Source organism: Hylobates moloch, unplaced genomic scaffold (assembly GCF_009828535.3).
Source record: "Hylobates moloch isolate HMO894 unplaced genomic scaffold, HMol_V3 SCAFFOLD_1, whole genome shotgun sequence".
Taxonomy (NCBI): domain Eukaryota; kingdom Metazoa; phylum Chordata; class Mammalia; order Primates; family Hylobatidae; genus Hylobates; species Hylobates moloch.
The window spans coordinates 124164521-124178958 of NW_026652276.1; the positions used below are offsets into that span (position 1 = coordinate 124164521).

Sequence of the window (14438 nt, forward strand, 5' to 3'; positions counted from 1 at the left end):
AAGACTCAGTCTCAAAAAAGACCAAATCTCAGGAGAACTCACTACCTCAAAGACAGCACCAAACCATGAGGGGTCCGTTCCCATGATCCAAACACCTCCCACCAGGCCCCACCTCCAGCATTGGGGATTACAATTCAACATGAGATTTGGGTGGAAACAAATACCAGACTGTATCATGCTGCTATAACAGAATACTGCAAACTGAGTAATTTATAAAGAACAGAACTTGGCCAGGCATGGTGGCTCATGCCTGTAATCCCAGCACTTTGGGAGACCAAGGTGGGCAGATCATAAGGCCAGGAGTTCGAGACCAGCCTGACCAAAATGGTGAAACCCCGTCTCTATTAAAAGTGCAAAAATTAGCCAGTCATGGTGGCGTGTGCCTGTAATCCCAGCTACTCAGGAGGATGAGGCAGGAGAATCGCTTGAACCCAGGAGGTGGAGGTTGCAGTGAGCCAAGATCACACCACTGCACTCCAGCCTGGGCAACAGAGTGAGGCTGTCTCAAAAAAAAAAGAAAAAGAAAAGGAAAAAAAAGAAAAGAACTTTATGTGGTTCATGGTTCTGGAGGCTGGGAAGTGTAAGAGCACGGCACTAGCATCTGGTGAGGGTCATCCTATAGCAGAAGGCATCACACAGTGAGATAGCATGCACAAGAGAGAGAAAATGAGGCCAAACTTATTCTTTTATCAAGGGCCCACCCCTCAGAATCTAAACCATCCCGTGTTAATAGCATTAATGATAGCCAAGACCTCATGGTCTAAATGCCTCTTACAGGTGTCCTACCTCTTAATACTGTTGCAATGCAGTTAAATTTCAACATGAGTTTAAGAGGGCATATTCAAACCACAGCATGGTGTGAAGTAAGTGTCAACTTTATTTTGCATGTGGCTATCCATTTGTCCCAGCACCATTTGTTGAAAAGACTGTTCTTTCCCCCTACCCCTTTGAATGATCTTGACACCCTTGTCAAAAATCAGTTGACCATAGATGTGTGGGTCTGCTTCTGGGCTCTCAGTTTTATTCCGTTTATGTTTATATCTATCCTTCTGCCAGTAGCACACTATCTCTTGATTGCTGTTGCTTTGTACTAAGTACTGAAATTGGGAGGTGGTTTTTGTTTTCAGGATTGTTTGGCTACTCTAGGCCCCTTGAAATTCCATGTGATTTTTAGAATTAACTCATCCATTTCTATAATGAAGTTAGTTGGGACTCTGATAGGGATTGGGTTGGATCTTTAGATCTTGGGGATTGTTACCATGTTAAGTCTTCTGATCCATGAACATGGGATACTTTCATATTTATTTAGATATTCCTTAATTCTTTCAACATTGTTTTGGAGTTTCCATAGTATTAGTTTTGAACTACTTTTGTTAAATTTATTCCTGAGTATGTTTTTTTTTTTTAATGCCAGTTTGAATGGAATTGTTTACTTATTTTTTTATTTTTAGAAACAGGGCCTTGCTGTGTTGGCCAGGGTGGCCTCAAACTCCTGGGCTCAAGCAATCCTTCTGCCTCAGCCACCCAAGTAGCTGAGACTACAGGTGTGCACCATCATGCCTGGCTCCTGGAATTTTCATAATCTCAATGTTGGATTTTCATTGCCAGTTAACAGAAAAACAATTGATTTTTATATATGGATTTTGAATCCTGCAACCTTGCTGAACTATTATAATGTGTCTGTGGGTCTATTTTCTTTTTCTTTTTTTGAGACAGAGTCTTGCTCTGTCACCCAGGCTGGAGTGCAGTTGCATGATCTCAGCTCACTGCAACCTCTGCCGCCTGGGTTCAAGCAATTCTCCCTGCCTCAGCCTCCTGAGTAGATGGGATTACAGGCACCCGCCACCACGCTTGGCTAATTTTTGTATTTTTTAGTAGAGATGGGGTTTCGCCATGTTGGCCAGGCTGGTCTTGAACTCCTGACCTCAGGTGATCCACCCACCTCAGCTTCCCAAAATGCTGGGATTACAGGCATGTGGGTCTATTTTCATATATTCTTTTTCAGTTCATTGAACTTTCTGACTGTGTAGATTATTGTTCTTCAGTAAATTTGAGAAGTTTTCAGTCATTACTATTTCATATATTTTTCTTTCTCCTTTTTCTTTTCTCTCCTTTTGGTATTCCCATTATGTGTATGTGGGTGTGCTTAATAGTGTTCACATTCTCTGGAGTTTCTGTTCATTTTTCCTTTTTTTCTGTTATTCAGTTTATATAATCTCCATCAATCTCTAATCTCTATCAAGTTCACTAATTCTTTCTTCGCCCACTGAAATCTGCTGTTCAGCCCTCTTGTGAATTTTTTCTTTCAGATATTTTACTTTTCAACTCCATAATTTGCATTTTAAAAAAATTTATATCCAGCCTGGGCAACATGGTGAGACCTCGTCTCTACAAAAAAATTTTAAAATTAACTGGGTGTGGTGGCACATACCTCAACTATTCAGGAGGCTGAAGTGGGAAGATCACCTGAGCCCCAGAGGTGGAGGCTGCAATGAGCCATGATCACGCCACCGCACTCTGGCTGGGGCAACAGAATGAGAGCCTGTCTCCAAAAAAAATGTTTTTTAATTAAAAAAATAATTTCTATCTCTTTGCTGATATTCTCTATTTGATGGAATATCATCATATACCCTCCATTACTTCTTTAATCATGCTTTCCCTTATTCTATGAACATATTTGTAGTGGTTATTTTGAAATATTTTTCTGTTAAAATCTTGTTGCTTACACAGGCAGGTTCTGTTCCTGCCTTTTTTATTTTTCTGGTATACAAGTCATACTTTTATTTCTTTGCTAATTTTTTGTTGGAAAGTGGACATTTTAATAACATTAAATAAATAATTGAACAGTACCCAATAGCAACTCTGGGTACAGGTCCAAACCCCCTCCCTTCTGGAGCTTGTATTGCTGTTTGCTTGTTTATTTGCTTAGTGACTAGCTGGATTATTTTGGTGAGGTCTTTCCCGCTCCCCTACAATGTTCTGCCTCTGACGGTCCTCTTCAGGGAGGTGCAGCTGTGTGTATGCCCACAGTCACCCTGGAATGACAGTGGTTCTGGTAAGGCTCTCCTACTCTCTTTTCCTAACCATGCCCAGCTGTTAAACTCCACTAATTGCCACTCCTAAACTCCACTGATTGCTCTATTGTTTTCGACAATACTCTGGGCACAAATTCCTCTGCAAACTAATCCAAATTGTGGCCTCTTAGATAGAATAGTTTCAGAGGCCAGTGTTTTACATTTTCTTTAATCCCAGTAGGGCTCCACCCAGCTGTCTTATTACCCCATTTTCTCCTGCAAACTAGCCAACCTCCAACCTAGGCTGTATCTTCATTAGATCCATGAATCTCCTTCCAGTTGCCTTTCACCATAACCTCTACTGCTGTTGAGAATACCCTTGTGTTTATTTTTTTTGAGACGGAGTCTCGCTCTATCACCCAGGCTGGAGTGCAGTGGCGCAATCTCGGCTCACTGCAAGCTCTGCCTCCCGGGTTCACGCCATTCTCCTGCCTCAGCCTCTCCGAGTAGCTGGGACTACAGGCGCCCGCCACCACGCCCGGCTAATTTTTTTTTTGTATTTTTAGTAGAGACGGGGTTTCACTGTGGTCTCGAGCTCCTGACCTCGTGATCCGCCCGCCTCGGCCTCCCAAAGTGCTGGGATTACAAGCGTGAGCCACCGCGCCCAGCCGAGAATACCCTTGTGTTTAAACTTCCTTGTATTGCCTTGCAAGTAAGGTCATTTCCTATGGGAAGAGATCATGGGCTATCTGTTTTACAACCTGCCTCTCCCCTCCAGGCAAAATCTCTTAGCTCAGTGGCAAACTTCTGAGTCACACTCCCACTCTAGGAGCTGAGCAGTCAGTGGAAGGGAGGCAGCAGCCTCTCCTGGCATGGAACTCTCACCTCATAAGCCGTGAGAAGGGCTATCAGGACCCCAGTATTCTCAGCATGCCACACTCAAAGTAGAGCCCACTTTCCACAAGTGGGGGCTAAGTGGAAGAAGGGAGCCCCACCTCAGCCAGACTCACCCAGGACTTACTTCCACAACAGGCAGCTGGGAGCAGGATGAGATACACTGAAGTACTCCCTCCTCCTAGTAAGAAAGCCCTCTGGCCGGGAGTTGGAAGAGAAGCCTGTGTTCTTGGCAACACCAGTCTGGTGTGGAGTCCACCTCCCTTTGCTGGAGTGAGTTGTCTTGATTCAAATACCACAGACTCTTCGCCTTTCTTACTAAATTCTCATAGATTTTCTTGAATAGATGCTTTTTTTTTTTTTTGAAACAGAGTCTCACTTCATCACCCATGCTGGAGTGCAGTGGCAAGATCTCAGCTCACTGCAACGAACCTCCGCCTCCAGGGTTCAAGCAATTCTCCTGCCTCAGCCTCCCTAGTAGGTAGGATTACAGGCATGCACCACCATACCCAACTAATTTTTGTACTTTTTTTTTTTTTAGTAGAGAAGGGTTTTCACCATGTTGGCCAGGCTGGTCTCCGAACTCCTGATCTCAAGTGATCCGCCCACCTTGGCCTCCCAAAATGCTGGGATTACAGGTGTGAGCCACCACACCTGGCCTTGAATAGATGTTTTTTCATTTGCTGTTTGCCCTTCAGACCATTTCCAGAAGCTTTAATTTGTTCTTTCTTTCATTTTTATTTTGTTGGGCTCTTTCTTTCTTTTTTTTTTTTTTTTCCAAGATGGAGTCTCACTCTGTCACCAGGCTGGAGTGCAGTGGCATGATCTCAGCTCACTGCAACCTCTGCCTCCCGGGTTCAAGCAATTCTCCTGCCTCAGCCTCTCGAGCAGCTGGGACTACAGGCGTGCACCACCACGCCCAGCTAATTTTTGTATTTTTAGCAGAGACAAGGTTTCACCATGTTGGCCAGGAAGGTCTTGATTTCTTGACCTCATGATCCGCCCCCCTCGGCCTCCCAAAGTGCTGGGATTACAGGCATGAGCCACCACGCCTGGCTTGTTGACCTTTCAACTCAGTTTTATTTTTTTTTGATAATTTTTACCAGGCTGGGTGTGGTGGCTCACACCTGTAATCCCAACACTTTGAGAGGCCAAGGTGGGCGGATCACGAGGTCAGGAGTTCAAGACCAGCCTGGCCAACAGGGTGAAACCCCATCTCTACTAAAAATACAAAAATTAGCCAGGCATGGTGGGACCTGTAGTCCCAGCTGCTCAGGAGGCTGAGACAGTAGGATCGCTTGAACCCAGAAGACGGAGGTTGCAGTGAGCTGAGATCATGCCACTGCACTACAGACTGGTCGAAAGAATGAGACTCCGTCTCAAATTAAAAAATTAAATTTAATAATAATAATTTTTACCAGTTTCACTGGGGAGCTGCTCAGCAGAACTCCCCATGTTTTCATTCTGGAAGTCAATCTGCCTTTTATTTCTTCTTGCTTTATTGCAAGGGTTAGAAATTCCAATAATATGTTGAAAAGAGTGGTGAGTGCAGACACCCTTGCCTTGTTCCCAATCTTAAAAAGCATTCAGTCTTTCACCCTTAAGTATGATGTTAGCTGTGTAAGTTTTTTATATAAGATCTTTATCAAGTTTATTTTTAACTTGCTGAAAGTGGTTTTTTTTTAATCATGAATGATGTTGGTTATGTGAAACACATTTTCTGTGTCAACTGGTACCATAATTTTTCTTCTTTAGCCTGTTGGTGTTGTGGATTATTGTTGATTGATTTTCAACTGTCAAACCAGCCTTGCATACCTGGAATAAATTCCACTTGGTCATAGTGTATTTTTTTTATACATCGTTATATTTGATTTGCCAATATTGAGAATTTTTGTGCCTGAATTCATGAAAGATGCTGGTCTGCAGTTTTCGTTTTGGGGGTCTTGGCGTGTATTGACACTTTGTTAGCTTTTTTTTTTTTTTTTTGAGACAGAGTCTCTGTCACCCAAGCTGGAGTGCAGTGGTGTGATCTTGGCTCACTGTAACCTCCGCCTCCCGGGTTCACGCCATTCTCCTGCCTCAGCCTCCTAAGTAGCTGGGACTACAGGAGCCCGCTACCACACCCGGCTCATTTTCTGTATTTTTAGTAGAGACGAGGTTTCACCATGTTAGCCAGAATGGCCTCCATCTCCTGACCTCGTGATCCGCCGGCCTCAGCCTCCCAAAGTGCTGGGATTACAGGCGTGAGCCTCTGTGCCTGGCGACACTTTGTTAGTTTTGACATCAGGATATTTCTTGCCTTATAAAATGAGTTAGGAAGTGTCCCCTTCTCTTTTGTTTTCTGGAAGAGATTGTTTAAAGTTGATGTTAATTCTAATGGTGTGGTGTGTCTGATTCCTGGAGTACAACGGGGAGAGATGCCCAGCAGGCAGCCAGGTGTGTAGCACTGAGCCTTGAGGCAGGTCTGGGGGAGTCAGAGGGCAGCCCCTGGCTTCATGAGCTCAAAGTTAGAACCCACAGAAGACTGAGGATGTTGAAACCTCCCTCCCTGCCTATGACAATGGCTACTCTGATTCCCCCCACCCCAGTCAGGGGTGATAACAATGTCTCATTCATCTGCCTCCCTGGTGCCTGGCACGGGGGAGGAGGGGTGCTCAGTGAATCTGGGTGGCGCAGTAGCCTGTGTGAAAGCAAGAGGCATTTCAGGAAATTCACGGGGCGGGCTTCCTCCTGGGAGGTGTGGCAGAGGGTGCTGCCAGGAATAGAGGGAAACACTTTCTTCCCTTTTCCCTCTACTGCCTAGTGTGGGAGTGGAAGCGAGATGATGGGACAGATCACCGAGTTGCCAAGAGACCTGGAGACCGACCCATCCGGGCCGCCTTCCCCGGTGCGCTCTCGTCGGTTCCATCCCTGGTTGCCATGGAGACAGGAGGCGGTTGCCACGGAGACCGACGACTGCCAGGACCAGCCAATCACTCCGGAGCTGCAGCTCCAGCTCACCTTTTGGATAGAGGCATCGGGCTGGGCGGGGCCCCCTCCCTGCCCAGGCCCTGCACCCTCTGCTCGGTCAGCGGGGAAGGAAGCTGCGCCTCCAACTCCACCCAAAGCGCTCCAAGCATCCCAGGATCCCAATCACCTCCCCAGTCTCCCACAACCAGGGTTCTGGGGCGTCCCCGCCTCTTCCCGGCCACGGGCTAATGCCACCCTGAGGCAACCCAGCTTCCAATTGGCCCTGAAACCCTCCCTCGTAAATGCTGTGGAAAGGGTGGGACCGGGCGCAGGCGCCCACCCCCGCTCCCCCTCGAAACCGCGCACAGCGAGAGGGAGGCCACAGCCAGGTGGGGTGGGGGCGGGGAGGGAGCCCCCGCCCCCCCACGCCCTCCGCAGTGCCTGGCGAGCCCGCGCACGCTCACTCGCTGGGACAGGCGGGCGGGGCGGCCTGACGTCACCCACTGCCCCCACCGCCCGGCCGAGGGGCGGTGGCCGCGCAGGCTCGGCGGGGCGGCGGCACGGACTGACTGAGGGTCGGAAGGACTAAGGGACGGGCGGGCGCACGGCCAGGCCATGCCTGGGGAGGCTGCCCGCGCCGAGCTGCTGCTGCCCGAGGCGGACCGACCCGGGCCCCGCACAGGTGAGGCCGTGGCCACTTTTTCCCTGCCTCCAGCCTCTCCCCTCTCCAGCCCGGGTTCTCTTTCCATCGCTCACCTTTCACCCTTCTCCCCCATCCCCCTGGCCCCTCTCGAGTCCCCTCCCCTTTCTGCGCCCTGTCCTTCCCTCCATCTGAACCTTGCTACCGCCTCTCTCAGAACTGCGGGGAAGGTGGGGCGCACGAAGTGCCCTCCGCGAGCCAGAAAGGACGTGGGGACTTAAGCCCTTGGCTTCCGACCCAGGGATCCTGGGGCTCGCATCCCGCCCGCTGCATCCCGTTGTCTGCACCGAGCTGCCAGCCTGCCGGGGCTGGGCCGCTCTGGACAGAGGCAGCGGGTTCTGGGGTCGGGGTGTCCGGCCTTTACCCCCAGGACGATCAGGTGACCACCGGGAGGGTCCTCAGCTGCACCCTGTCTGTCCTGGGCTGGCGACTGGTCATGGCTCTGGAGGGAGGAGCAGGACTGGCTGCAGCCTAGGAAGCCCGGATGGAGGGCCAGGTTGTGGAAGAAAGGCTAAGTTGGGTCTAGAAGGTGGAAGGCCTTGGGAGAGGTGGCCTGATTAGCAATGGCCCTGGGTGTACAGACCACCTGTCCTTAGGCTGGGTCAACAACTGCTGGTGGAGGCTGATGGGGTCTACCGGGGCCTAGAAAGAGCCAAGCCTGGACAGTCCTGGCATGGAGGTCAGCCACATGTGGGTAGGGCCAAGGGCACCTTGCTGTGGGCAAGAAGTCACCCAGAGATGGGACCAGTGCTGGGGCCTGGGGCCTGGTTTGGGGTGACACAGGCTGCTGCCTCTGCTCTAGGTGGGAGGCAGGGAGTGCAGGCCCGGACTTCCCAGCCCCAGGGTCTTGTGCTGGCTCAGTTCTGGCTTGCTTGGTGACCTTGAATGAGTTATAAAAACCTTTGGCCTTTGGTTTCTGTTCCATCCCAACAGATCAGCCGTTCCCCTGCCCTGGGGGCCACACCAGGGGCCAGAACCAAGAGCCCAGCTTCAGGGCACCTAGTGATGCCCCACCAGCCACGCCCACTCCTGATGTTGGGTGTCAGGCATGCAGGAACCCAAAGGATCCCCTTGTCTCAGGACCCCTTGGATGTCCCATCACCCCAGCAGCAAAGCCCTCGGGTGACGAGTTTTGGCTGGTGGCTCAGGGCTCAGGGCTCTGATGCTGCTGAGGGGAGCTGGAGCAGCCTGGCAACAGGGTCCCCCTTCTTTCAGCTTCAACTCTAATCCTGGCTCTGCTTTGCAGATGAGAAAGCTGAGGTGCAGGAGATGTTGTCCTGGTCACTAGTGAGTGCAGTAGAGCAGGAGCCACCAGGCAGGCATCTGCAGCCTGGAGAGCTGGCCCCTGTGTGCCGCCCCTCCCCCACCTTGGGCAAGACCTGGCCTGGGCTCTGAAGAGCCTTCATTGGATGCTTCAAAGAGAGATGCCTTTGGCCTAGGTCCAAGTGAGGGAGTGGACATAATGGAGACATTTTAAATGAGGCTTATGAGCATTTAGAGCACACAGGAAAATGCTTATGAGATTAGGTTGGATGAAAACAGCTAGATTCAAAACTGAATGTGCAATGTGATCTCGCCTGTGATAAAATACAGGCCATTAAGAGTCCAGGAGGCAGAAAACCATAGCGGTGTGGTGTGCCGCAACCTCGGAGGGGTTTTCTTCCATCTTCCTGAGTCCCCTAAGTCCTTTCTGACCCATGAGTGCTACTTCCTATGGACTCCTTTCTCAGCTGGAGGTGTGTTAGCTCACAGACATTTACTGAGTACCAGAGCCTCCTCATACTGAAACCTGCCCAGGGGGTTGGGGGAGTGCATCGTGGGACCCAGAGAAGTCCCACAAGGCAGGGTGGGAACTCCCAGCACCCGGGAAGGATCTGGTGGTCACCCATGGGGTGGCTGCCACCAAGGAGAGGACTCAGCCAGAGGCTGCTGTTGGCCCTCTGAAGCTGTCCTGTGCTCTTGCTGGGCTCCACGGTCTCCGTTCCTGCCCACCACTGCCCTTGTGGCCAGATGCTCCAACAAAGCCTCTGCGGGACACTTCATCTCTGTTCTCCAGAAATTTGGCTGCGTGTGGTGGCCCCTGGCTTCCCCATCTCCCTGGCCACAGGAGGGGAGCAGGGTTGGAGGGGCCTGGTGAAACTCTGACATGTTGGCCTCAAGTGTAGGTAGCAATGACAGCAGAGAGAGGAGGCAGAGAGAGGCATGAAGCCTGGAATGTTCGAGCTGCGCGCGTCGTGCTGGTGCCGCCTGCCTCATGTGGCACATCTATTGGGAGGTCATGGGACGGGGCTGGCACTGCCCGGCAGATTCCCACCACCAGCCCCTCCCACTGAGCCCAGCTGAACCACACTGATTCTGTGGAATGGAAACTGCAATCCAGTCTCCCCAGAGAGGCTGAAATGCTAGTTCTTTGCTGAGGTGTCCTTGAGAAAAGCCGCCGGGCAGGTCTGTTCATGACTCCCAGCAACACTTCCCTCAAAACCCCTCTCTAGGAAACCACTACCAGCTGCTGTCTGCTGTCAAAACTCCTGGAAGTTCTCCCTCAAACACAGCGCGCACAGGGTCTTCTCTTTTCTCTCCTGCCTTCCTGGATCCGCCTTCCTCTGGGCCCTATGCAGCCGGAATTCATCTCCCGGGCCTGGCCCTTGCCTGGGAGATGCATCCAGGGGCACCTCATGATCTTCTCTATCTCCACAGATCTGTCCTGCGATGCGGCTGCTGCCACCACCATCCTGGGAGGTGACCGGCGGGAGCCCTGTGCTCTGACAGCAGGGCCCAGCCACCTGGCCCTCACGTTCCTGCCCAGCAAGCCGGGTGCCCGGCCCCAGCCCGAGGGAGCCAGCTGGGATGCAGGGCCTGGTGGGGCACCCTCGGCCTGGGCAGACCCAGGGGAGGGCGGCCCGAGCCCCATGCTCCTCCCTGAGGGCCTGACTTCCCAGGCTCTGTCCACCGAGGCTCCTCTCCCGGCCACCCTGGAGCCCCGGATTGTGATGGGAGAGGAGACGTGCCAGGCCCTCCTGTCACCCAGGGCTGCCTGGACAGCGCTCAGGGACCGGGAAGGTGGGCACGCAAGCCCAGACCCACCCCCCGAGCTGTGTTCTCAGGGTGATCTTTCTGTGCCTTCCCCTCCCCCAGACCCTGATTCCTTCTTCACGCCTCCCTCCACCCCCACCAAGACCACCTATGCCCTGCTTCCCGGCTGTGGGCCCCACGGGGACGCCGGGGACTCAGAGGCTGAGCTGCGGGATGAGCTGCTGGACTCGCCCTCCGCCTCGCCCTCGGGCTCCTACATTACGGCCGATGGGGACAGCTGGGCCTCTTCACCCTCCTGTTCCCTCAGCCTGCTGGCTCCGGCTGAAGGGCTGGACTTCCCCTCAGGCTGGGGCCTGTCCCCGCAGGGGTCCATGGCGGATGAACGAGAGCTGCACCCTGCCGGGACCCCAGAGCCCCCATCCTCTGAGTCCAGCCTCTCTGCAGACAGCAGCTCCTCCTGGGGCCAGGAGGGCCACTTCTTCGACCTGGACTTCCTGGCCAATGACCCGATGATCCCCGCAGCCCTCCTACCCTTCCAGGGCAGCCTCATCTTCCAGGTGGAGGCAGTGGAGGTGACACCGCTATCCCCAGAGGAAGAAGAAGAAGAGGCTGTGGCGGATCCCGACCCAGGTGGGGACCTGGCTGGGGAGGGTGAGGAGGACAGCACGTCCGCCTCCTTCCTGCAGTCGCTGTCTGACCTGTCCATCACGGAGGGCATGGACGAGGCTTTTGCCTTCCGGGACGACACCTCTGCAGCCTCCTCTGATTCAGACTCGGCCTCCTACGCAGAGGCAGATGATGAGAGGCTGTACAGCAGGGAGCCCCATGCCCAGTCCACCCTGCTCCAGGACAGTGTCCAGAAGACAGAGGAGGAGAGCGGAGGTGGGGCCAAGGGGCTGCAGGCTCAAGAAGGGACTGTGTCCTGGGCCCTGGAGGATGCTCCTCAGACCTCAGACAGAGGGGCCTATCTCTCCCAGAGACAGGAATCGATCTCAGAAGTAACAGAAGAGGGCCTTGCTTTAGGCCAGGAGTCCACTGCCACTGTGACCCCTCACACTCTGCAGGTAGCCCCAGGCCTCCAGGTGGAGGCGGCTACCAGGGTGACCCCACAGGCTGGGGAGGAAGAAGCAGACTCCACCGCTGGACAAGCATCTGCTGCCACAGCAATGCCTCAGCCCTCCCAGGAGGACATCAGCGAGATCTTAGGCCAAGAGTCTGTCACTGCAGAAAAACTTCCAAACGCACAGGAAGAAACAAGCCTCACATTGTGTCCAGACTCTCCTCCGAACTTGAAGGAAGAAGGAGGGCTGGACCTCCCCTCTGGCCGAAAGCCTGTAGCTGCAGCCACGCTTGTGCCCCAGCAGGCTGAAGAGGGCCTCACCTTACCCCAGGACCCCGCTGTGACACCACCTCTGTCCCTACAAGACACAGATCTCTCGTCAGCCCCAAAGCCTGTGGCTGCAGCCTCGCTTGTGCCCCAGCAGGCTGAAGAGGACCTGACCTTACCCCAGGACTCCGCTGTGACACCACCTCTGCCTCTGCAAGACACAGGCCCCACCTCAGGTCCAGAGCCTCTGGCTGTGGCCACCCGTCAGACCTTGCAGGCAGAAGCAGGCTGCACCCCAGGGACAGAGCCTGTGGCCACCATGGCTCAGCAGGAAGTAGGTGCGGCCTTAGGCCCCAGGCCAGCGCCTGAGAAGAATGCAGCCCTCCCTAGAGTCCCGGAGCCTGCAGCCTTGGACCAGGTCCAACAGGATGACCCACAGCCAGCTGCAGAAGCTGGGACACCTTGGGCTGCACAGGAAGATGTGGATTCCACTTTGGGCATGGAGGCCCTCAGTCTCCCTGAGCCTGCCTCTGGTGCTGGGGAGGAAGTAGCAGAAGCCCTTTCTAGGCCTGGATGGGAAGCATGTCTGGAAGCACAAGCACACACAGGTGATGGGGCTAAGCCTGACTCGCCCCAAAAGGAGAGTCTGGAGGTTGAGAACCAGCAGGGAGGAGGCCTGAAGCCACTGGCACAGGAACATGGACCCAGGTCAGCACTTGGAGGTGCAGGGGAGGTCCCTGAGGCACCTCCTGCTACCTGTCCTGAGGTCAGCCAGGCCCAGCTCCTGAGCCCAGCCAGGGAGGAAAGAGGCCCGAGTGGCAAGTCCACCCCGGAGCCCACGCTTCCCTCAGCTGTGGCCACAGATGCCAGTCTGGACTCCTGCCCAGAGTCTTCAGTAGGGGCTGTGTCCAGGCTGGACAGAGGCTGCCCTGATGCACCTGCCCCCACCTCTGCACCAACCTCCCAGCAGCCAGAGCCTGTGCTGGGTCTGGGCAGTGTTGAGCAACCCCACGAAGCACCCAGTGTCCTTGGCACCCCCTTGCTGCAGCCCCCAGAAAACCTTGCCAAGGGTCAGCCCAGTGCGCCCACAGACAGGCCCCTGGGCCCTGACCCTTCTGCTCCTGGTACCCTTGCTGGGGCAGCCCTACCCCCACTGGAGCCCCCAGCCCCCTGCCTGTGCCAGGACCCCCAGGAAGACTCCGTGGAAGACAAGGAGCCCCCAGGCTCTCTGGGCCTCCCACCGCCCCAGGCAGGAGCCCAGCCTGCCACCACTGCTGTCTCAGGAACCACACAGCCTCTGGGAACTGGGCCGCAAATCAGCCTCTCGCCTCACTCCCCGATCCTCAGCCCCAAGGTGGCCTCCATGGATGCCAAAGACCTGGCCTTGCAGATCTTGCCGCCTTGCCAAGTGCCTCCTCCCTCTGGGCCCCAGAGCCCAGCTGGCCCTCAAGGGCTCTCGGCCCCCGAGCAGCAAGAGGACGAGGACAGCCTGGAGGAAGGTAAGGCAGAGGGTGGGAGTGAAGTGCCCTGGGGCTTGGGTCAACTGGACTCCTCCTTAGAGCTGTCCTGGGCTGGAGGGCCTCTGAGGTGGTGGGATGGGGGGGCCCAGACCCCACAGCCACCATGGAGAGCTGGCACTGCTTTCTCTGGCCCTGATGTGGCAGCAGAGCCAGGGTCCTGAACCCTCTTCCCCGCCACCTAGAAGCTAGAGGCCATCCTCACACCTCTCCCCTTCCCCAGACTCACCTCGGGCCCTGGGCTCGGGCCAGCATTCGGATAGCCACGGGGAGTCGTCAGCCGAGCTGGACGAGCAGGACATCTTGGCTCCTCAGACCGCGCAGTGTCCAGCCCAGGTGCCCAGTCCAGGGAAGAGGGTGGGCCTCTGGGAGGGCCCCACACCCCACCCATGGATGCTCAGCCCTCACCTTTTCCCAGGCCCCAGCAGGCGGCAGTGAGGAGACCATCGCCAAAGCCAAGCAGAGTCGCAGTGAGAAGAAGGCCCGAAAGGTGGGCTGGTGGCTCCCCCTGGGACCTCAGGCCTGGGACCATCTGTGTGGGGAACGTCCTTACCAAGACCCTCACACTCCATGGCTAATGAAATCCCATCCATCAGGGGACCTTTGGGTCCATGCCAGTAACCCACACACCTTCCCCTCAACAGCTGAGGCTGGAATGTCATGAGAAGGCCCTTATAGACTGAGGCTCATGGGGAAGGACCAACCACCAGCCCAGGGTCTTGGGGAAGTTGGCGGTGGAAACTTTGCCTTCCTGGGCACTGTGCTGCTCTCCCCGACATGGGTCAACACCAGGTCTGAGCCCCCCTCTGCCCTCTACTCCCAGGCAATGTCAAAGCTGGGCTTGCGGCAGATTCAGGGAGTCACCAGGATCACCATCCAGAAGTCCAAGAACATCCTCTTTGTCATCGCCAAGCCTGATGTCTTCAAGAGCCCAGCCTCAGACACTTATGTGGTCTTTGGCGAGGCCAAGGTCTGGGTGGAGGCTGTGGTGGAATGGGGGGTCC

The 14438-nt window shown here is 54.4% G+C and overlaps 1 protein-coding gene across 1 annotated transcript in view; it reads left to right on the forward strand.

The window, feature by feature from the left end:
* The first annotated feature begins 7346 nt into the window (after positions 1-7346).
* NACAD (NAC alpha domain containing) overlaps positions 7347-14438 on the forward strand; it is a 15547-nt gene continuing 8455 nt past the window's right edge. The window contains exons 1-5 of the mRNA XM_058439109.1: positions 7347-7539; positions 10255-13416; positions 13658-13770; positions 13853-13924; positions 14258-14404. Of these exons, the coding sequence (XP_058295092.1) occupies positions 7473-7539; positions 10255-13416; positions 13658-13770; positions 13853-13924; positions 14258-14404 (3561 nt within the window). The 5' untranslated portion in view covers positions 7347-7472. The remainder of the gene's footprint in view (positions 7540-10254; positions 13417-13657; positions 13771-13852; positions 13925-14257; positions 14405-14438) is intronic.